Consider the following 20,816-nt stretch of genomic DNA (forward strand, 5'->3'; position numbering starts at 1 on the left):
TTCCCTGGATTCCCAGTTGTGCCATGGGCTTCCCCCAGCACACCCAACAGGGGCCGGGGCTCTGGTGCCCTCAAGCGTCACACTGAGCCGTTACTGTAAAGATGTTTTATTGGGACTGACAATCCACTTCCCAGCAATCCACAACCACGAGGGCTAGGGAGGTTTCCCCCTAGTTCCTGTACCCCCATCCCCGGTGCCCCGCATAGCCCAGCTCCTGCTTGGGGCTCCCGGGGCCAAGTGCCGGTGCTGCTCCAGCATGGAGCTCCATTGCAGCAAGGATGCAGCTGCTCCCGCCGGTACAGGGCAGGGGTGGTGCCAGTCGCGTCCGAGTGCCGTGGGGAGCCGTGGCCAGGCGCTGCTACCTGCCGGCATCGGGAGCGTCTGGCGAGGACTCCGCGGGGCCCGGGGCCGGCTCAGGGGCGGCCGGGAGTCCGGATGGCCCCGCCGGTGCGCCGTGCTCGGCTGCGCGGCGCTGCAGCAGCGCCGGCACCAGTCCCACGTAGGCGCCCATCAGGCGGTGGTTGGCACGGACCAGCCTCGCCGCGCAGCTGTCCAGGCACGACTCCTGCGGGAGGGACGGCGCGGGCTCAGGGGGCGTGGGGACACCCGACCCGCGGCCCCCCGCGCCCCGCTCACCTCGCGGCCCGTGAGCAGGCGGTAGTCGAGGCTGCAGACACAGTGGCGGAAGCAGAGCTCGGTCATACGGTTGTAGATCAGCAGGAAGTCCCGCAGCTGGGGAGCAGGCGCGGGTCACACCGGGGTGGAGCCGGTCCGGGAGTCCCGGCGTGCCCCCGGCCGGCCCAAGATGCCCGGGTCCCTTCGGGACCCACCGGTTCTCCTGCGAACCCGGGACCCCGAGATCCCACACCCTCGGGACACGCCGGGACCCGCCACCAAACCGACGGTCCCGGGGCCGCTCACGGAGGCCTCGCGGGACACCCCGCTCCCCCACCCCCGGCCCAAGCGCTCACGCTGCGGAGCTGCTGCCGGTGCTCGGCCGCCGGGTCCATCCCGGGCCCGAACCCGGCCCCGGGCCCTCCGCGCTCGGCGGGTGGTCCCGCCGAGCTCGCGGCGACGTCACTTCCGCCCGGCTCAGCGATGACGCCACTTCCGGGCCGCTGACGCCACTTTCGGCGCGTCCGGGCCGAGGCGGAGCGGGAGCGACGCGGGGGGGCCCGGCGGGGCCGGGGCGCAGGTGCGGCCGGCGGTGGACGGGGAGGCCGGGCAGGGTCAGCGGCCGCGGGGCCGGCGGAATCTGGCTGGGAGAGCCCTGGGAGCGAGGCCGGGGCCGCTGCGGCCCGCCCGGCCGGTCCCGCCGGGAGCAGCCACCGGGGGTTCCCTCGGAGGTCGGTCCCGTCTCGGGGCCTTGCCGTGCGTGGCCGCGGAGGGGTCCATCCCAACGCCTCCCCCGCCCCGCCCCGGAGGCTGTGGGGTCTGTGGGGCCATTCTCCGGCGAGGGTGGCCCTGGGCGGTGACGGCCTCTGCCCGCAGGGTTCGATCCTAGAGCTGGGCCGGGCCGTGTCCGCGCCGGGGAGGGGACAGGTCACAGGTAACGGGTTCTTGGGAGCCCGCCCCGGGCCCCGCCTGCTCTGGAATGTGCCCGGACCGGTCCGGGCGCAGCGGGGCCCCCCCCGCTCTCCTCCGGCTGCGGACGTGGCTCCCGGTGCCCTCCTGGCCGAGGGCGGCGGGGCGCTGCTAGCGCCGCTGTCCCGGAGCACGGTCTGCGGGACGCGGGGATCCCCGACGGGGTTCGTGAGACCGAGCACGGAGTGCGGCCCAAGGGGTGGGGGAACCCGGGAGTCCGGGGCTTGATGGTGTGGGAGCCACAGTGGGGTCGGGGCTGAGGCCGGGCTTGGGGTCGGTGCCTCTGGGATGTGCCGCCTTAGGGGTCCGTTCTGGGAGTCAGGGGTGTCCCGAGAGACGGCCGAGTCGGGCTAGGCAGTGGCTGCAGGAGGCTCTGGGCCGGGGGCAGAGTCTGCTCGGTGCCAGCAGCTGCCGATGTGGGCCCCTGCTCTGCGCTGTAACCTCCTGCTGTCCACTTCCATCATGGCCCCTCCTCAGGCACTGGCTGGTGCCCCCAGTTGGGGAGCAGTCCTGGCCGCAGCACCACATCTGTGTCCCTGCAGGCCCTGAGGATGTCGGACGGGATCCTGAGCAAGGCAGCCACCATGGAGATCCCCATCAGCAGCAACGGGGACACCAGCAGCCTCCCTGAGGACGATGGCCTGGAGCAGGTCCGAGGGTTGGGAACCTCAGGGGGCTGTTTGGGGCTGTACCAGGGCCATGCTGTCTCTGCATCTGAGCCCCTGTGCTCCTTTGCCCCCCAGGACCTGCAGCAGGTGATGGTGTCAGGACCCAACCTGAATGAGACCAGCATTGTGTCAGGCGGCTATGGGGGCACAGCCGAGGGCATCATCCCCACTGGCACCATCAAAGGTAGCGGGGCTGGACTGGGAGGGAATGGGGATCATCATGGGAAGAAGGGGCTTGCTTCCCCTCGTTGCCCCTGGCTTATGCCAGCACGCTCTGCCGTGGCCCAGCTAAGAGGTCTCCTGGGTGGGCTCTGTTCCCACTGGGCTCGGGTTCTGTGCAGGGGCAACGTGTGGGGGTGTGTAGTGAGGGGAGAGAAGGGGCTGCTGCCCCAGCTCTGCTGTCCCTGGGCTGGGTTGTTCCCCTGTCACAGAGTGGGGTCTCTGCTGGGGAATCTCCATCCCCTTGGTCAGGACATAGCCATGGGATTGTGAGTCCCTGCTACACAGGTGGAGGATCCCAGGTTTGTCCCGGTCCATACGCAGCGGGAGCTCTGGAGTGAGCTGGGGATGAGGGGGCAGGCAGGGGTCCCCAAGCCCACACCCTACTGACCTCTTCTTGCTCTCCCAGTCAGACCAGGTCACAGTGGTGCCAGCTGGGCTCTGCACCCTGGGAGACTGGCACCGCTGTCCCTGTTCCAGATATCTCCCTGAGGGTCCCTCCAGGGCTCGAGGAGGGTCCGTGTGGGCAGAGGGGGCAAGCACGCGTGCGCGTGCTTCCCTGAAGTACTGACGCTGCTGGCCCAGCGTCCCCATGTCGCTGGGCCTACCCAGCTCTTGGGGTGCGGGGGTTCCTGCACAGGGGCCAGAGGTGGGGGTTCCCTGGGGTGGGGGAGTCGGTCCGTGTGGCTGTAGCCATGTCTCTGGGTTCCGACGCTCACCTGCTACCGTCGCTCTCCTGCTGCCGCCCGCCCGCGCACTTGTCCCTGTCCTCTGCCCCTCTGCCCTGGCTGCCCCACTGTCCCGTGCCCTGTGCCCCCTGTCCTGTCCTGCCCCACCCTGCTCGGCCCCTGCAGCGCCCCCATTTCCAGGCTCTCTTGTCCACCCTCACCCCCCCCGAGGAGCACCGGTGCCCCCCAGCGCGCCTGCTGCCCGTAGGATGGCCCGCCCGGCCGCCGCTCCCGCAGGTACTGCGCCCCGAGCTCCACCTCACAGCGTCCCTAGGGACGTTGGTAAGAGCCCCCACGGCAGCTGTGTCACGGCCAGAGCCCGGTCCTGGTGCTGATCCTTGTGCTTGGACAGAGGACAGCGCTGATGGGGGCTCAGAGGTGGGTCCTGGCCAGGGGGGCTCACCCTGCCCCCAGAGCCCACCTGAGGGGCTCCTGGTGCTGCTGGGCGCCATTCCCCCTGCGCCCGGCCTGGTGAGGGTGGTCAGCAGGATGGGGCAGGGCCTGGTGCAAGCAGACATGGCTGGGCTGGGGTCTGTGCTCCTGTGTTGGACCCTCGGGGGGGCTGGCAGGAGCAGGGTGCGCACCACGATGCCCATGAGCCAGCGCTGGGCACGTGCCCAGAGCTCAGGGTGCTGCTGTGGAAACACTGGCTCCGGGGCAGGGGCTCCAGAGGCTGGGGCTTCCCTGCCTGTGTGGCTGTTGCCCTCCTGGAGCTGGTGCCAGGTCCTGTCCCTGTGCCAGGTCCCGGGCTGCACCCACCACCCCCCGGACCCCCACCTGGTGGAGAGGAGGTTGTGCGTGGCATTGCCGTTGAGAAGTTTGACATCGTCAAGAAGTGGGGGATCAACACTTACAAGGTGAGGGGACCCCAGGGTGGGGGAACATGGTGGGCCTTCCTGGCCCCCCCTCCCACGAGCAGCTGCTCTTGGAATGGTTCAGGGGGACCCACACGTGCTTTGGGGGGCCCCCCTGGTTTCCCCCTCCTGCAGTGCACTAAGCAGCTGCTCTCCGAGCGGTTTGGACGGGGGTCCCGCACGGTGGACTTGGAGCTGGAGACTCAGATTGAGCTGCTGCGTGAGACCAAGCGCAAGTACGAGAGCGTGCTGCACCTGGCACGGGCACTCACGGCCCACCTCTACAGCCTCGTACAGACACAGCACGCCCTGGGGGACGCCTTTGCCGACCTCAGCCAGAAATCCCCTGAGCTCCAGGTGTGCCAGGGCAAGGGGAACACCGGACTGAGGGCAGGGACACCTGGGCACCAGGGCTGGGGTGGACGGGCGGCTGGGCTTGATACTGGGATTGTGGGGGTCAAGACTTGGGGAGTCACACACGGATGGCAGGGCAGGAAGATAATCTGCACAGGAGTGGACGTGCGTGCTGGTGCTGGGCTTGGTGGTGCTGGGTCGTGGTTGGTCTCGGGGCTTTTCCCGCAGTGCCCTTGATGGAGGGGAGGGGGGTGTGACCCATGGCCCCTTACCTGTGCATCCATCCCTCTGTCCCCAGGAGGAGTTCGGGTATAACGCAGAGACGCAGAAGCTTCTGTGCAAGAATGGGGAGACGCTGCTGGGTGCCGTCAACTTCTTTGTGTCCAGCATCAACACGCTGGTGAACAAGACCATGGAGGACACACTCATGACTGTCAAGCAGTATGAGACGGCCAGGTGGGACAGGGAGCTTGGGGGGGCTCAGGGGTCCTGGAGTGATCTGGAGGCAGGTCACTGATGCCAGGGATTGCGTGCAGGTTGGAGTACGACGCGTACCGCACAGACCTGGAGGAGCTGAGCATGGGCCCACGGGATGCTGGCGCCGTGAGCCGCCTGGACGCGGCCCAGAGCCAGTTCCAGAGCCACAAGGACAAGTATGAGAAGCTGCGGGCAGATGTGGCCATCAAGCTCAAGTTCTTGGAGGAGAACAAGGTGGGTGCAGGGATGGGAGGTGTGGGGTGGGGATGGGGGGCACAGGAATGGGAGATGCAAGACAAAGGTGGGGGATGCAGAGATGGGGTACACGAGGAGGGGGGGGTTCGGGACGGGGGTGGGGGTTGCGGGATGGGAATGGGAAGCGCAGGGATAGGAGGCACAGGGACAGGGTCCCTGCAGGGATTTGACCGCCGCGTTGGATTTGTCACTCAAGGACGTGAATTGGGTGGAATAGGAAGTGTGAGGGGGAGCGGTGGCACTCGGGGGGGTCAGGCCCCCCCAGTCACGATCCCCTCCCCTCCCCAGATCAAGGTGATGCACAAGCAACTGCTGCTGTTCCACAATGCCATCTCTGCGTACTTTGCCGGGAACCAGCAGCAGCTTGAGCAGACCCTTAAGCAGTTCAACATCAAGCTCAAGACCCCTGGTGCCGAGAAGCCCTCCTGGCTGGAGGAGCAGTGAGCGCCCCGTGCCCCCCCTGGATGGAGGAGCACACATGGACCTCAGTTGTGGCCGGGGGCTCGTGGGGGCCACAGCCCGGGCCTGGTCTTGAACTGGGGGGTGGGGGGGGGGGGGCACCAGGCGTGGGGAGCTGCTAGAGGGCTGGGCACCCCCCATCCCACAGCCCCTCCTCAGGGCAGGGTGCAACAGCTCCTGCTGCAGACCCCACACAGCAGACAGCTGGAGCCCCCCCTGCCCCTGACACTCCTAAGGGGCTGGGGACACCCCCTCTCTGGGCTGCTCCCCCCAGACACCCCACTCACCTTGGGGTGAGCCAGGACCTTCCACTGTCCCCCCTCTGCCTCCCCGGGGCAGGATGAGGGTGCACCCCTCCCAGGCCCACTGCCAGCTTCCACCCAGGGAGACCCCTGTCCTGTGGCACAGTGGAGCTGGGTGGGGGCAGCACCGGAACAGCCAGGTCCCCCCTATGCTGGGAGGGGGCCGTGGGGCCTCCCTGCTGCACCTGGCACCCAGAGGGGCTCCCGCTCTGCCCTCCAGTGCCAGGGACACCCTGGCCCCCTCCAGGCTGGTCACAGGTGTGTTCCAGCGTGGCTGCTCTTGCACTCCTGATTCGCAGGGGGCTGCACCCTCCAAGACTCCCCTGCTTCTCCGGGGCTGTGGCATCCCGGGCTGGGCTGGTGAGGGGCCCCCGTGCCCTGCAGCTAGTGGCAGGGGGGAGTCGCTGGCCAGGCACAGGTCCCCTGGAGCCCTGGGAGAGGGCAGGGGGGCTCCAGGGACCAAACGTCAGTGGAGGCACAGGGGGCTGCACACGTGTCCATGCATGTCCGTGTGCAGGCACATGCATGTCCCGGGATGGGGGCACGTGTGCTGCACATGGGGGGCTGGGGTCCTGGCCAGGGTTCATCCCCACCCCACGAGGGGCCCCCACCCACCCCCGCACTTGGGCACTTTCTCCTGAGACAAAACTGTTGTTTTTTCTTGCTCATTAATTTAACCCATAATTTAATGTCGGGATCCGACTTCCCCCTGCCCCGCCCTGGTGACGGTCTGACCCCCCCAACCCTCTGACTTCTGTAAAACCTCGAATAAATGGTACAGATCAGTGTGTGCAGAGCTACAGGTGGGACAAGGAAGGGCTGCACCCTGCGGGCTGGGGCTGCCAGGGCAGCTGGGAGATGGGGGCATGTGCCCCTGTGTGAGGACTCCACGATGGAGCCCTAGGGCAAAGGGGACTGGCTGCTGCTTGTGGGGGCCTCAGGAGCTGGAGCACAGGAGAGATGGCTCTGGGGGGCGAGTGAGGGGCTTGGAGAGACCCTGATCACTTGTGTCTGGGAAGGAGAGCCACCCCTTCCTCCAGCCCCATGGCACCAGCATGAGCCGGGACCAGGTGGGAGTACATGGGGACAGGATGGAGCCCCGCAGGGGGAGGCTGGGTGGGATTGGCCTGGGGTTCCTGGCACCATCACTGCTGTCCCGCTGGTGGCACTGAGGGCTCAGGAGTCCCACAGAATAAACTCCCCTTCCCCAGGGCAGTGGCACCTGGTGCCCTCCTCCATCACCCTTCGACCTATTGCCACTCTAGCTGCTGTTCCCCTGGGACCCCTGGACACCCCCCGCCAGAACACTGACTGGCCTGTGGGACAGTCATTCAGAAAACCCCAGGAGATTCCCACCCCCTCGAACCTCCCTCCTGGACACCCTCTCTCCCTGCCCCGCCCTACCCCCCGGAACACTGAAACCCTCCCATGGAGTCCTGCCACTCCCCAGACATGGACATGGGCAATCCTTGGCCATACTGAGCTGTTGGAGTTGTGTGGGTATCTGCCCCCCCAGGGATGAGGGGCCATCCACCAAGCTATGTGGGATACTGGGAAATACTGGGGAAGGACCGGGGGTCTCTGCGGGGTGAGGAGCTGCTGGAGGTGAGGGTGGAGGGCCAGAGGAAGTCCTTGGTGGAGGGGAGCCAACTTGATCCTCCTGTGCTGCAGATGTCCCAGCCCCTGATCTCCACTGTGCTGTAGGTGTCCATGGGACATGCTGACCCTCAGCGCCTTCTGCTGCTTCTGGTGGTGCCTGGCTGGGAGTGGAAGGTCCTCGGGGTGGGCCCCATGTTCCAGGGCAGGTCACCCCCCCTATCACCCTCACGATCATCCTTGCTCCTAGCAGACTGTGCTAGCTGCACAGCCAGGTCTGGCCTGGCTGTGGAACCTTCCAGACACTGAGGCCAAGGTGGAGGGTCAGGGGAGCATGCTGGAGCCCCCCGTATGGATGGGGACAGATTTATTGGGGGGCCAGTTCATCACAGAGGTTTGGGCCCATCCTAGAGCTGCTTCTTTCCAATGGATCCCCACAGGGCTGGGGGTCCATCTGCTGGGCCGGGTCAGGACGTTCCCATCCCTGTGTCCATCATTCCCCCCGTGGCCCACTCCTGCAGTGACCTGGCCGGGAATAGGGGCACCCCCTCTGCACCCCTGGAGCTCCAGCTCTGGCAGGATGCTCTGTCCACGAGGGCCTGCTTGCTGCCTCACCTGCCTCACCCAAAGGAAGCAGCCAGGAGCTGCTGGAATTCCCTGGGAAGCTGCTGCAGGTGGGCTTGATGCCACGTCCTGAATGGAGTGGGGCCCCTGCCCTGCCGGGTGGGGAGGGGGTCCCACGTGGCGGAGGAGTTGTGGCAGGTGGGAAGAACCGTGGGCTCCCTACACCGAGGGGCTGGCATGGGCCTACTGGGCTCTGGTTTGGCTCCTATCCCCCCGCTCTTTGTGGCCTGCCTGTACCTTCTTTATACCGCCCCTCTGTAACCCCTATCTTACTCCTCTTTTTACCTGCGCATCCCCCTCGCCCCCCTTTATATCCACTTGTTTGCCTTGACCTTCTCTTTCTCCCCCCCTTTATCCCCTTTTATATTCCTCCTACTTCCCAGTTCATACTGCCCGTCACCCTACACTTGGTAGCCCCCGGCCCCGCCATGCCCTCACCCACCAGTGCGTGCTCACATTCCCCGGTCCTATTCCCCCTCCAATTTGGGGTCAAAACCGCGGCCCCCCCCCCCCTCCCCAAATTCGGGGTCGGGATGTGGTTGCCGTGGCAACAGCCGGGTACCCCTGGATGCGCGGAGCCCCCCCCAGCCGCAGAGCCACAGCCCAGGCGAGACCACTGACGTTGTGGGGGGAGCCGAGGGGTCGCTTTACCCGCTTTCCCGCGGGACCCTCCCCGCGAAACCCCCGGTCGGGGGCGGCAACACGTCCTACGGCGGCTCCTTCCCACCCCCGAGCGGGGTGTCCTCGGGGGCGGGTTCCGCGAAACGGGGAGGCGGCGGCACGTTTTACCTCCCCCTCCGGAGCGCGCTTGGTGCCGCCCGGCCCGGCCGCCTCCCTGTCGCATCCCGGGCCGGGGCCGAGGATGCGCCGTGGGGTCCCGCGGCGCGCGCCGGAGCGAGGAGGGGGCCGCGGGGGGGGTGAGTGGGTGCGGGGTCCCGCGGGGGGGCGGAGCGGGGCAGGCCGCGTCCGCCGTGTGGGGTGCGCGGGGGGCGGGCGGGGCGCGGTCACTGCGGGCAGAGACCCCCGGGGGCCCGCGGGGTGCGGGACCCCCCCCCGCCGGCCCCCGCCGCGTCCCGGTGCCGCGGGGGGGGCGGTGCCGCACAATGGCGGCCGGGGCGGGGCCGGGGCCTGGAGCGCGGAGCCGCCGCAGCGCCGTGAGCGGGGCCGCGGTGAGGGGAGGGGGCCGGGGGGTGACGGGGCGCGGGGGGCCGCGGGGAGCGAGGGACAGCGGGTGATGATGTCCCGTGGGACGGGGGTCGGGTGGGTGCCGGGGGGCTCGGGAGGAGGGCGGTGGGGTTGGGGCGTGCCCCGTGGGGCGGGAGGGTGGGTGCCGCGGGTGCCCTGTGGGGTAGACGATTGGTTATTGTGGATGGGGGCGGGTGCCACGGGGCAGAAGCGGAGGGGGCTGTGGGATGAGCGGGTTCCGAGGGCCAGGGGGTAGGTGGGGCGGTGCCGTGGGGCACGGTGGCGTGTGAGGGCGGGGGGGAACGTGTGGGGCTGGCTTTGCGTGCCCGGGGCTCACGGGCATGGTGGGGGCCAGGGAGAGTCCCCGTGTGTGCCCCACACGGTGTCTGTGGGGCAAGGAAGTGTGGGGTGCCTTGGGGTGGGTGCCACGGGTCAGGCCTGTGGGCGCCCCAGGGTGCTGAGTCCTCACGCCGCAGGGTGAGTGTCCGATATGTCCCTCTGCGAGGCTGTGGGGTGGGCGGGGGGCTGTGGGGCATTGTGGGTTGCGTGGTGGGCTGCAGGGTGCCACGCAGTGCCTCCCACGCATTTGGATTCCCCCCGTTCTCGGGCTGGGGGTCTGCCGTGACCCACCACGAGCCTGTGGGGTGTGTGGGGGTTGTGTGGCGCCGTGGGTTGGGGCTGGGGGTGGCTGTGGGGTGCCGTGGAGCCCCAAGGGGTGTTGCAGGGTGCCTGCCCCTCACTGTGGTGTGCCTCCCAGGCTGAGGAGCCACCATGGCCCGCCATGAGCCCGCCAGCCCGGTGGTGCGGCAGATTGACCAACAGTTCCTGATCTGCAGCATCTGCCTTGACCGCTACTGCAACCCCAAGGTGCTGCCCTGCCTGCACACCTTCTGCGAGAGGTGGGACCTCCCGAACCCACGCTGAGCCCCCCTGCATCCTCCCAAACCCCATCCCTGCCTGCATGCTTTCTGTGAGAGATGGGACCTCCTGAACCCCTCCTGAGTCCCTCCTGCACCCCCTGAGCCCAATCCCTGCCTGTACCCCTTCCGTGCGGGGTGGGACCTCTCATTACACTTCCTCCACCTCACTGCACCTCCGGTATTCCCTCTGTGCCCTGGAACCCACCCTCCATCCCCAGCCTGTCTCTGAGCACCCCTACATCCCTCCCGTGCCCTCTGCACCCCGCCAGCATTCAACCCCAGCACATCCCCCCCATGCCCTTGGCCTCCCTGCACCCCACTGACTGCAGCCCTGCCACTGCCACCCTCCCAAAGCACCCTCTGTGTCCTGACTGCACCCTCTGCCCCCTCCAGCATCCATCCCCTCTGCCCCCAGTGCACCCAGCCCCCGTCTGCCCTGCTGCATCCCTGTGTCCCTGAGCCCGTACCCCACCACTACCGGCTGGACCCCCAGTGTGCCCCACTGCACCCCCTAAACCTGCAGTGTGGGCAGAGCCCTCTGGCCCCCATTGGTGGTGAGCCAGGCCCCCCTGCACTCCCTGCCCTCCCAGTGGGAGATGAGGTTGAGCCTCCCTGTGCCCCTGGCGGGGGGACTGGGCCCCCCCTGCATTCCACAGCCCATGGCAGTGCTGGGACCCCACTGCCCCTCACACCCCACTTCTCTGCGAGGGCTGCACAGCCCCTGAGCTCCCTGAGTGTGAGTGCTTGGGGCGCCGTGGCTGGGGTCCCCAAGTGGGGGGTCCTTGTTGCTGATGGCCCCATCTCTCTGTGCTCCCAGAGCCCTCTGGCCCTGCTCCAGCCCCCCACTCCATCCGTCTGTCCATCCATCCATCTCCCCAGGGGCACTGGCACTGCTGCCCCGTGTCCATCCTGTCCATCTGTCTGACTGCCTGCTCCTCTGCCGCTCCCCCGCCTGGTGTGACACCACATAGCCCTCCTGTCTGTCTGTCCATCTGTGTCTCCCATCCTAGTGTGACACTGCACAGCACGCCCACCTGTCTGTCCGTCTGTCCCCCTCCTGCACCCCAGTGTGACACTGTGTGGCCCTGCCATCTCTTCCCCTGCTCTCTGCCTGCACCCTAACCCTCCCGTCTATCTCGCTGCTCCCTTCTCCCTGTGTTCCCCATGGCCCTGTCTGTCTGTCCTGCTGCCCCCTGTCCCACTGTCACTGCGTGGAGTCTCTCTGTCCATCCATCTGTCCCCGTGTCACTGCCAGTCCCCAGGCCTATCCATGTGCCCTTGTCCTGCACCCTGACCCTTGTGTTCATCTGTCCATCCCACTCTCTACGTGCCCCAACCCTAGGTGGCATGTTCCCCCTTCTGTCCCCCCATCAACCTGCCTGCCCATTCCCGTTTCCATGTCCATCCATCCGTCTCTTCATCCCTCTACTGCCATCCCCCATCCCCAGCAGCTCCTGTCCCCCATCCAGCCCCTCATCTGTCCCCCTGTTGTCCCTATGCCTGTGCCCACGTACCCCCTGTGCCCCCACAACCCCCTTCCCGTCCCTGCCCCCTTCATGTCCTGACCTAGAGTCTGTCCCTGTCATGCCCCATGTGACCCCTGACCCCAGTGACCCCCGTGACCCCTGTGACCCCAGGTGTCTGCAGAACTACATTCCGGCCCAGAGCCTGTCCCTGTCGTGCCCTGTGTGCCGCCAGACCTCGATCCTGCCTGAGCGGGGGGTCCCGGCGCTGCCCAACAACTTCTTCATCACCAACCTGATGGAGGTGCTGCAGCGGGATCCTGACCCCCGCGGGGCCCCCCCTGCACCCCTGCCCCCCCTGGGCGCCGCCACCGGGCAGCCGCTCTGCTGCCCGAACCACGAGGGAAAGGTGGGGGCCGAGGGGCTGGCGAGGGCTGCAGTGGACTGTAGGGGCTCAGGGTGTTTGGGAGTGGCTGCAGGGACCTGGTGGGGCTGCAGGTGTCTGGGAGGGCCCGGGAGCTTCGGGGGGCTGATGTGACTCAGGGGGACTGGGGACCTGCAGGAGCTGGAAAGGCTTTAGCAGGCCTGGGGTCTGGGGAAGGCTAAGGATGTCTGTGAGGATTTGGAAGGGCTGTGAGTGTCAAGGGGGTCGGGGGGGCTGCAGGCCTTGGAGAAAGGGTCCAGAGGGGGTCTGGGAAAGCTGCAGTGGTCCAGGGAGTCTGGGAGAGGCTGTGTGGGCTCGGGAGATGGTTTGGGGCAGGCTGCAGGGTCTTGTGGGCTGGGGTGCGGGGCAGCAGGTGAGCGCAGGTGTGGCAGGTGATGGAGTTCTACTGCGAGCCCTGCGAGACGGCCATGTGCCGGGAGTGCACAGAGGGGGAGCGACGGGAGCACCGGGACCACCGCACCGTGCCGCTGCGTGATGTGCTGGAGCAGCACAAGGCAGCCCTGCAGCACCAGCTCGACGCTGTGCGCGCCAGGTATGAGGGTTGGGGGTCCCTGTGGCCCTGCTCTTGCTGGTTGCAGCGCCAGCTTGATGCCACCCACACCTGGTACAGGGGAAGGCGTGCCTGAGGGCATCGTGGGTACTGTGGGGTTTGAGAGTTCAGGGAGTCCCCATGTCCTCCTTCTGCAGGATACCACAGCTGGATGAGGGTGCTGTGGGGGGCTTCGGGGTTCAGGTGGGGCTGGTGGGGTTTGGCAGTTCAGGGGTTCCCCGTGTCTCCCCAGGCTCCCACAGCTGGCGGCAGCTGTGGGACTGGTGGCCGAGATCAGCCGGCAGCTGGGGCAACGCCGGGCTGAGGCCGAGGCAGAGATCGGGAGCAGCTTCGAGGAGCTGGAGGCGGCGCTGCGGCAGCGGCGGGAGGTGCTGCTGCGCGACCTGGAGGCCACCTGTGCCGCCAAGCAGCAGGTAACATACCTGTGGCTCGGTGCCCTTCACCGGCCCTTCCTGGGAGGGTGTGTGGGTGCTCCAGCCATACCCCAGTGCCGCTGGCCCCGCTGGTGCAACAGCTGGGGTCCCAGTGCAGCGCCAGGGTTGGGGTTGTGGCCGTGGCTGGGGTGCCAGTGGGGGTGCAGGTGGAGCACTGGTCAGGGGTGCTGGGTGTGGGGGTTCCTCACTGACACCACAGAGGCATGCCCCCCCTGCGGGACGCACGGCGGCGCAGCTGGAGGTTGCTGCGGCAGGGCCGGGACGCGGTTCACGTGTTGGTGCCGGCACCGGGGTCCCACCCGGTGCCACAGGTGACGTTCCTGTCCCACAGGTGCTGGAGGCACAGCTGGAGGTGCTGCGGCAGGGCCAGGAGAGCATCCTGAGCAGCTGCGCGTTTACAGAGCAGGCGCTGCACCACGGCTCGGCCACGGAGGTGCTGTTGGTGCAGAAGCAGATGGGCGAGCGGCTGCGGGAGCTGGCGGCGCGGCCCTTCCCCGAGCACCCGCACGAGAACGCGCAGCTCGAGTTCCACGCCGAGCCCGAGGGGCTGCGCCGCTCCATCCAGAACCTGGGCGCTCTGCTGACCACCAGCGCCACGGCGCACACCACGGTGGCCACGGGCGAGGGGCTGCGCCAGGCCGTGGTGGGGCAGCCCTGCTCGCTCAGCGTCACCACCAAGGACAAGGACGGGGCACTGGTGCGCAGCGGCGGCGCCCGCCTGCGCTTCGCCGTGACGGGTCCCGACGGCGCCGCGGCCGAGGCCGAGGTGCAGGACAACCGCAACGGCACCTATGAGCTGGCCTACACGCCGCGCACCGAGGGCGACTTCGTGCTCTCCATCCTGCTCTACGGGCAGCCCGTGCGCGGCTCCCCCTTCCGTGCGCGCGCCCTGCGCCCCAGCGACGTGCCCCCGTCCCCCGAGGAGGCCAAGCGCCGCGTCAAGTCCCCAGGTGGGGGGCACGTGCGGCAGAAGGCCCTGCGCCGCCCCGCCAGCATGTACGGCAGCGCCAAGCGCAAGGAGAACCCCATTGAGGACGAGCTCATCTTTCGCGTCGGTGAGCAGGGGGCGTGGGGGGTCCTGGGGCAAGGGGGGACTCTTGGGATGTGGGGGGCTCCTTAGGGCTCCCTGCAGCCGTAGGGACTCCCCAGGACGGTGGGGTCTCCCTGGGCTCCTCGTGGGCCCATTTCTGGGGTAATGGTGGTGGTGGTGGAGGGCCCCAGAAGGTGGCAGGGGTTTACCGGGCTGGTGAGTGGTCTCCTGGGGCCCCATGTGCTCCCCTGACCGGTGCCTGCAGGCAGCCGTGGCCGGGAGAAGGGCGAGTTCACCAACTTGCAGGGGATCTCGACGTCCAGCGCCGGCCGCATCGTCGTGGCTGACAGCAACAACCAGTGCGTGCAGGTAATGGACACCCTTGGTACCTCCAAACCCCGCCAGGACCTCCACTGACCCCAACAGCAACAATCAGTGCACGCAGATACGGACCCCTGAGTTCCCCACTGGCCCCCCCGGGATCCCCCTGGGTAACCCTGGATCCCCATGACCACACTGACCCCATCAGCAGTAACCAATGTGTGCAGATGTGGTCGTCTCCCAGGACCCCCAGTGACTCCCCCTGCTCCCTCCTGGCCCCCACAGTTGTTCTCCAACGAGGGGCAGTTCTGGCTGCGTTTCAAAGTGTGGGGGTGTTCCTCCTGATCGCCCTGACCCTGCTGCCCTCCCAGGTGTTCAGTAACGAGGGACAGTTCCGGCTGCGTTTCGGGGTGCGGGGGCGTTCCCCAGGGCAGCTCCAGCGCCCCACGGGGGTCTCGGTGGACACCAACGGTGACATCATTGTGGCTGACTACGACAACCGCTGGGTCAGCGTGTTCTCACCTGAGGGCAAGTTCAAGGTGAGGGAAAGCAGGATGCCGGGTTCTGAGGGGGTGGGGGGTCCATGGCACCTCCCACCTTGATTCCCCGTCCTCCCCAGACAAAGCTGGGCGCGGGGCGGCTGATGGGCCCCAAGGGCGTCGCCGTGGACCGCAATGGGCACATCATCGTGGTGGACAACAAGGCTTGCTGCGTCTTCATCTTCCAGCCCAACGGGAAGCTGGTGGCACGTTTTGGCTCCCGCGGCACCGCTGAGCGCCAGTTTGCAGGTATTCCTGGGACCCCCCGGCTGACCTGGGCTCCCCAGGGGCCGCGGCAGGCAGGACTGTGTGGCCCACATTGCTGGGGCGGCTGGTGGCACTGGGACCCCTAGGAATGGCCTGAGGCTGGGGGGAGGTCTGGGCTCCAACTCTAGATTGGCTTTCTGGATTCTGGGCTGTGGGTTCAGATTCTGGGCTCAGGACTTGTTCTGAGCTCTGGTTTGAGTTTTGGGGCTGGACAGGAGGCCAGGGTCTGGTTCAGGGTCCAGCATCAGGTTTGGGGCTCTGGGCTGGTGATCCAGTTCCAGGTCCTGTCTCTGGGTTCTGGTTTGGCACTGAGATCCCAGACTCTGAGTTCAGGGTTTGGTTCTGGTTCCCAGTCTGGGATGTGGTTCCACGTTCTGCGCTTGGGTTTGTTTGAGTCTGGGTTCTGATATCTGTGACCTACTAGATTGGGGCACTGGGTTTGGTTCTGGTTACAGACTGTGGGTCTGGGTTCTGGATTCAGTTCTGGGCTGGAACCCTGGGCTCAGGTTCTGGCAGTGGCTCCATCCGTGGGACTCTGAGTTCTGGGCTCTGTCCATGCCTCAGGGGTCCAGGTCCATCCTGCTCCTGCCATGGGGCCAGGGCTGAACCCTGCCGTTCCCCTCAGGGCTGAGCCCTGCAGTCCTGGGGATGAGTTCCCTGTGCCCCATTCGGGCTGAGCCCCCTTTGACTCCCCAGGACCCCATTTTGTGGCTGTCAACAACAAGAATGAGATCGTGGTGACCGACTTCCACAACCACTCTGTGAAGGTGAGCGCAGCCACAGGCAGGTGCTGAGATCCCGCTGGGCTGGGGGGCTGCAGTGACCCCTGTGACTCCCATGTGTTATCCCCCCGTGCCCACCAGGTGTACAACGCAGAGGGCGAGTTCCTGTTCAAGTTTGGGTCGCATGGGGAGGGCAACGGGCAGTTCAACGCACCCACAGGGGTGGCCGTGGACAGCAATGGCAACATCATCGTGGCTGACTGGGGCAACAGCCGCATCCAGGTACCACACCTATGCTTGCGCAGATACCTGCACACACACCTGTGCCTGCACAGATACCTGCACACACACCTGTACCTGCACAGATACCTACATACACACCTGTGCCTGCACAGATACCTGCACACACGCTTTTACCTGCACAGATACCTGCACACACACCTGTGCCTGCACAGATACCTGCACACACGCTTTTACCTGCACAGATACCTGCACACACACCTGTGCCTGCACAGATACCTGCACACACACCTGTGCCTGCACAGATACCTACATACACACCTGTGCCTGCACAGATACCTGCACACACGCTTTTACCTGCACAGATACCTGCACACACACCTGTGCCTGCACAGATACCTGCACACACACTTGTACCTGCACAGATACCTGCACACACACCTGTGCCTGCACAGATACCTGCACACACACTTGTACCTGCACAGATACCTACATACACACCTGTGCCTGCACAGATACCTGCACACACACTTGTACCTGCACAGATACCTACATACACACCTGTGCCTGCACAGATACCTGCACACACGCTTTTACCTGCACAGATACCTGCACACACACCTGTGCCTGCACAGATACCTGCACACACACCTGTGCCTGCACAGATACCTACATACACACCTGTGCCTGCACAGATACCTGCACACACGCTTTTACCTGCACAGATACCTGCACACACACCTGTGCCTGCACAGATACCTGCACACACACCTGTGCCTGCACAGATACCTACATACACACCTGTGCCTGCACAGATACCTGCACACACACTTGTACCTGCACAGATACCTGCACACACACCTGTACCTGCACAGATACCTACATACACACTTGTACCTGCAGATACCTACATACACACCTGTGCCTGCACAGATACCTGCACACACACTTGTACCTGCACAGATACCTGCACACACACTTGTACCTGCAGATACCTACATACACACCTGTGCCTGCACAGATACCTGCACACACACCTGTACCTGCACAGATACCTACATACACACCTGTGCCTGCACAGATACCTGCACACACACCTGTGCCTGCACAGATACCTGCACACACACCTGTGCCTGCACAGATACCTACATACACACCTGTGCCTGCACAGATACCTGCACACACACCTGTACCTGCACAGATACCTACATACACACTTGTACCTGCAGATACCTACATACACACCTGTGCCTGCACAGATACCTGCACACACACTTGTACCTGCACAGATACCTACATACACACTTGTACCTGCAGATACCTACATACACACCTGTGCCTGCACAGATACCTGCACACACGCTTTTACCTGCACAGATACCTACACACACCTGTGCCTGCACAGATACCTGCACACACACTTGTACCTGCACAGATACCTACATACACACCTGTGCCTGCACAGATACCTGCACACACGCTTTTACCTGCACAGATACCTGCACACACACCTGTGCCTGCACAGATACCTGCACACACACTTGTACCTGCACAGATACCTGCACACACGCTTTTACCTGCACAGATACCTGCACACACGCTTTTACCTGCACAGATACCTGCACACACACCTGTGCCTGCACAGATAACTGCACACACACCTGTGCACACACACCTGTACCCACACCTCTGCCTGCACACATACCCCCCACTGCAGCCCAAGGGGCCCAGCACTGGCCCATCCCATCCCTGACCCCCCCATCCCATGGGATCTGCTGTGAGGTGCTATAGGGCACCTGCAGGGATCCAGGAAGTGACTCAGTTTAAGTGGGAGATGTTGAAAAGGATCTTGGGTCGCTTGGGAAGAGTCTGCAGGGTCTACAGTCAACTGGGAGGGGTCTAGGGTCAACTGTGAGCAACAAAGAAGGGTCTCAGGTCAACTGGGAATGGTCCATGGAGGTTCAGCTGGGAGGAACTGGGAAGAGTTGCACCGAGAGCAACTGGGAAGGGGTCTGGGGGTCACCTGGGAGCAACTGAGAAGGGTCTTGGCTTAGCTGGAATAGCCTCGGGGGGGTCTTGAGCACATCCCCCCACAGGGAGCGCATCCTGCAGGCCTGGGGCTGTCAGGGCTGGGAGTCCCTGGGCTCAGGGCCATCAGGGGCTGTTGGGGCTGGGCGTCCCTGGGGCCATCGGGCACATCTTTGTGCACCTCCTGCAGGTGTTCGACAGTGCGGGCTCCTTCCTGTCCTACATCAACACGGCGGCTGACCCGCTGTACGGGCCGCAGGGGCTGGCGCTCACCTCCGACGGCCACGTTGTCGTGGCTGACTCGGGCAACCACTGCTTCAAGGCCTATCGCTACCTGCAGTGACGGGCGGGACGCCACGGGCAGGATGGAGCCCGCAGCTGCAGCGGGGCACGGAGAGACGGCCGCCCCGTGGCCTCGCCTGCCCCCCAAGCGCCATCCTGGCTTTATGTGCACTTTATCCCAGGGGGCAGCCGGGCCTGGGGGGTGAGGATGGGTCCCGTGGGGTGGGGGCTGCCTGGGCGTCGTAGGCTGACCCCTCACCCTGCCCCACGGCAGGACCAGCATCCCACAGCCCCAGCTGACAGGGTGCCCAAGGTGTGGGGGGGTCTGAGGGGCAGGGGGAGCCGCTGGAAGGGCTCGCGGGGGGGGCTGTGGGGTGGCCAGTCCAGACCCCCATGCCCCTTGAGGGCTGCCCTCCACCTCCTCAGCCCCCCTCCCCAGCTGTGGGGCGACTGTGTGTGCCTGCTGCCCCACTGCACTGCTGCTCCACAGCTCTGGGGGGCTCCAGGGGTTGTGGGGCAGCTGCCGCACGCTGACAAAACTGTATGTACAAAATAAAGTATTCTGGAAGTACCCTGGCGCCGTGCTGCCCCGTAGCCCTGCCTGTCCTTCACACACCATCCCGTCCAGCCCCTCACGTCCTGTGGGTCCTCCCGGCTACGCCGGGCACCCCCAGACAGCGCCAGGCCAAGCAGGGACAGGAACGGTGCCTGGAGCTCAGTGGCACCATGGGCGCCTGCCCTGCCCTGCCTGGGCGTTCTGCCAGCACTGACCCATCTGCAGGGACGGGGACAGGCTGGGAGTGGGGACAGGGCTGCACTGATCTCTGCTGGGTCAGACTAGTCTCTGCTGCAGCAGGGTCTGAGTTGGACCGGTCTGTACTTGTACTGGGTCAGACTGGGCTATACTGGTATGGAGACTGGGTCAGACCGGTCTGTGCTAGGAGCAGGAACTTGTCTATACCGGTCTGTGTACCCAGGAGACTGTGGTCAGTGACCTGCTGAGCTGCTCAGACCCTGCAGGTCCCTGGGACCGGTGGATCCCTAGGGATACCACAGGGGCTGTGGAGAGGTCACGGAGCTTCTCCGACTGGTCCTCACCAGCTCTGGCCATCTGTGGGAGATCCTGGACAGCAACAGAGCTCACCCAGACCCTGCTCCTCATTCCCCACCAGCCCTGGCACCCCAGGGGTTCCCAGGCCCCAGACGCACCCAGTGACCCTATTCCCGAGCAGGGCTGGAGGGAGGATCCAGGGAAGTCCACACCTGTTCCTGGCCCTGATGCTGGGAACGCCCTAGAACAGATCACCTGTGGGTTTCACAGCATGGGGCAGGACAACCAGGAATCAGACCCAGCTGGGGGTTGGGAGAGGCAGGTCCTGCCTCACCCACTTGGTCCCCTGCTGGGACAGGTGTGGGTGTGCCTGCCCGAAGTGCAGCAAAGCCTTTGGCACCATCCCCATCTCCCTGGCATCTCACGGAGCACCTGCAGCCAGGCTGGGACAGGTGCTCCTGGCTGGGAACACACCTGGCTGAGGGCCAGGCCCAGGGAGGGCTGGGAACGGGGCCACTCCAGGGGGCCCAGGCACTGCTGGGGCTCCCTGGGGCTCAGTGCTGGGGCCACTGCTGCCCTACAGAGTTATCAGTGAGCTGGATGGAGCCATGGGCTGCGTCCTCGCTGAGGTCATGGGCGACACGTGGTTGGTTGGGATGTGGATCTGCTGAGGGCAGGAAGGCTGTGCAGAGGGATCTGGACAGGCTGGACTAATGGCCAGCAGCGTCAGGGTCAAGGGCAAGTGCTGGGTCTTCTGCTCGGGTCACCAAACCCCCCTGCAACATCTAGGGACAAAGGGACTGGAGAGCTGGGAAAGAACCTGGGGTTGCTGGTGACAGTGGCTGGACATGACTGCAGGTGTGCCCAGCGGGACAAGAGGCCAAGGGCATCTGGACTGTCACAGCCCCAGTGTGGGCACAGCCCCAGGGCAGGGGTCGTCCCCTGTGCTGGGCACTGTGAGATCCTCGAGGGCTGTGTCCAGTTTTGGCTAATGCAGGAGAGCCCTGGAGGGGCTGGAGTGTGTCCAGGGCAGGGAATGCAGCTGGGGAGGGGCTGAGCCTGGAGAAAAGGAGGCTCAGGGGGGACCTTCCCAGGAAAGAAGTGACAGGACAAGAGGAAAGAGCCACAAGCTGTGCTTGGGGAGGTTCAGATTGGACATCAGGAGGAATTTCTCCATGGAAAGGGCTGCCATGTACTGAAAGGGCCTGCCCAGGGAGGT

At 65.6% G+C, this 20,816-nt stretch overlaps 3 protein-coding genes across 9 annotated transcripts; 2 read left to right on the forward strand and 1 right to left on the reverse strand.

Annotated features, from left to right (window-relative positions):
* Window positions 1–90: 90 nt before the first annotated feature.
* TIMM10B (translocase of inner mitochondrial membrane 10B) lies at window positions 91–1,082 on the reverse strand. The gene is made up of 3 exons (XM_040054750.1): window positions 972–1,082; window positions 637–732; window positions 91–565 (listed from the first exon to the last, which is right to left on the reverse strand). Exons 1-3 carry the CDS (start codon window positions 1,008–1,010, stop codon window positions 359–361), a joined length of 342 nt encoding a protein of 113 aa, XP_039910684.1. The 5' UTR covers window positions 1,011–1,082; the 3' UTR covers window positions 91–358.
* A 41-nt stretch (window positions 1,083–1,123) lies between these two features.
* On the forward strand, window positions 1,124–6,691 carry ARFIP2 (ADP ribosylation factor interacting protein 2). 4 transcript variants are annotated; one of them, XM_040056820.2, is made up of 9 exons: window positions 1,239–1,346; window positions 2,127–2,234; window positions 2,328–2,436; window positions 3,326–3,436; window positions 3,941–4,056; window positions 4,189–4,410; window positions 4,706–4,863; window positions 4,944–5,118; window positions 5,428–6,691. In XM_040056820.2, the coding sequence occupies exons 2-9, from the start codon at window positions 2,136–2,138 to the stop codon at window positions 5,581–5,583; spliced, it is 1,146 nt and encodes a 381-aa protein (XP_039912754.1). In that variant the 5' UTR covers window positions 1,239–1,346; window positions 2,127–2,135; the 3' UTR covers window positions 5,584–6,691. The 4 variants fall into 4 exon arrangements, with proteins under 4 accessions (XP_039912752.1, XP_039912754.1, XP_039912753.1 ...); XM_040056818.2 differs by lacking the exons at window positions 1,239–1,346; window positions 3,326–3,436 and adding an exon at window positions 1,124–1,195; XM_040056819.2 differs by lacking the exon at window positions 3,326–3,436 and having other exon boundaries at window positions 1,243–1,346.
* Window positions 6,692–8,974: 2,283 nt separating this feature from the next.
* On the forward strand, window positions 8,975–19,117 carry TRIM3 (tripartite motif containing 3). 4 transcript variants are annotated; one of them, XM_040056643.1, is made up of 12 exons: window positions 8,975–9,037; window positions 10,063–10,204; window positions 11,863–12,097; window positions 12,505–12,665; window positions 12,916–13,096; window positions 13,449–14,172; window positions 14,413–14,516; window positions 14,840–15,007; window positions 15,088–15,256; window positions 15,971–16,041; window positions 16,138–16,278; window positions 18,455–19,117. In XM_040056643.1, exons 2-12 carry the CDS (start codon window positions 10,077–10,079, stop codon window positions 18,605–18,607), a joined length of 2,235 nt encoding a protein of 744 aa, XP_039912577.1. In that variant the 5' UTR covers window positions 8,975–9,037; window positions 10,063–10,076; the 3' UTR covers window positions 18,608–19,117. The 4 variants fall into 4 exon arrangements, with proteins under 4 accessions (XP_039912577.1, XP_039912575.1, XP_039912578.1 ...); XM_040056641.1 differs by lacking the exon at window positions 8,975–9,037 and adding an exon at window positions 9,239–9,289; XM_040056644.1 differs by lacking the exon at window positions 8,975–9,037 and adding an exon at window positions 9,506–9,557.
* Window positions 19,118–20,816: the final 1,699 nt, after the last annotated feature.

The sequence above is a fragment of the Hirundo rustica genome, chromosome 2 (assembly GCF_015227805.2).
Source record: "Hirundo rustica isolate bHirRus1 chromosome 2, bHirRus1.pri.v3, whole genome shotgun sequence".
Classification (NCBI taxonomy): domain Eukaryota; kingdom Metazoa; phylum Chordata; class Aves; order Passeriformes; family Hirundinidae; genus Hirundo; species Hirundo rustica.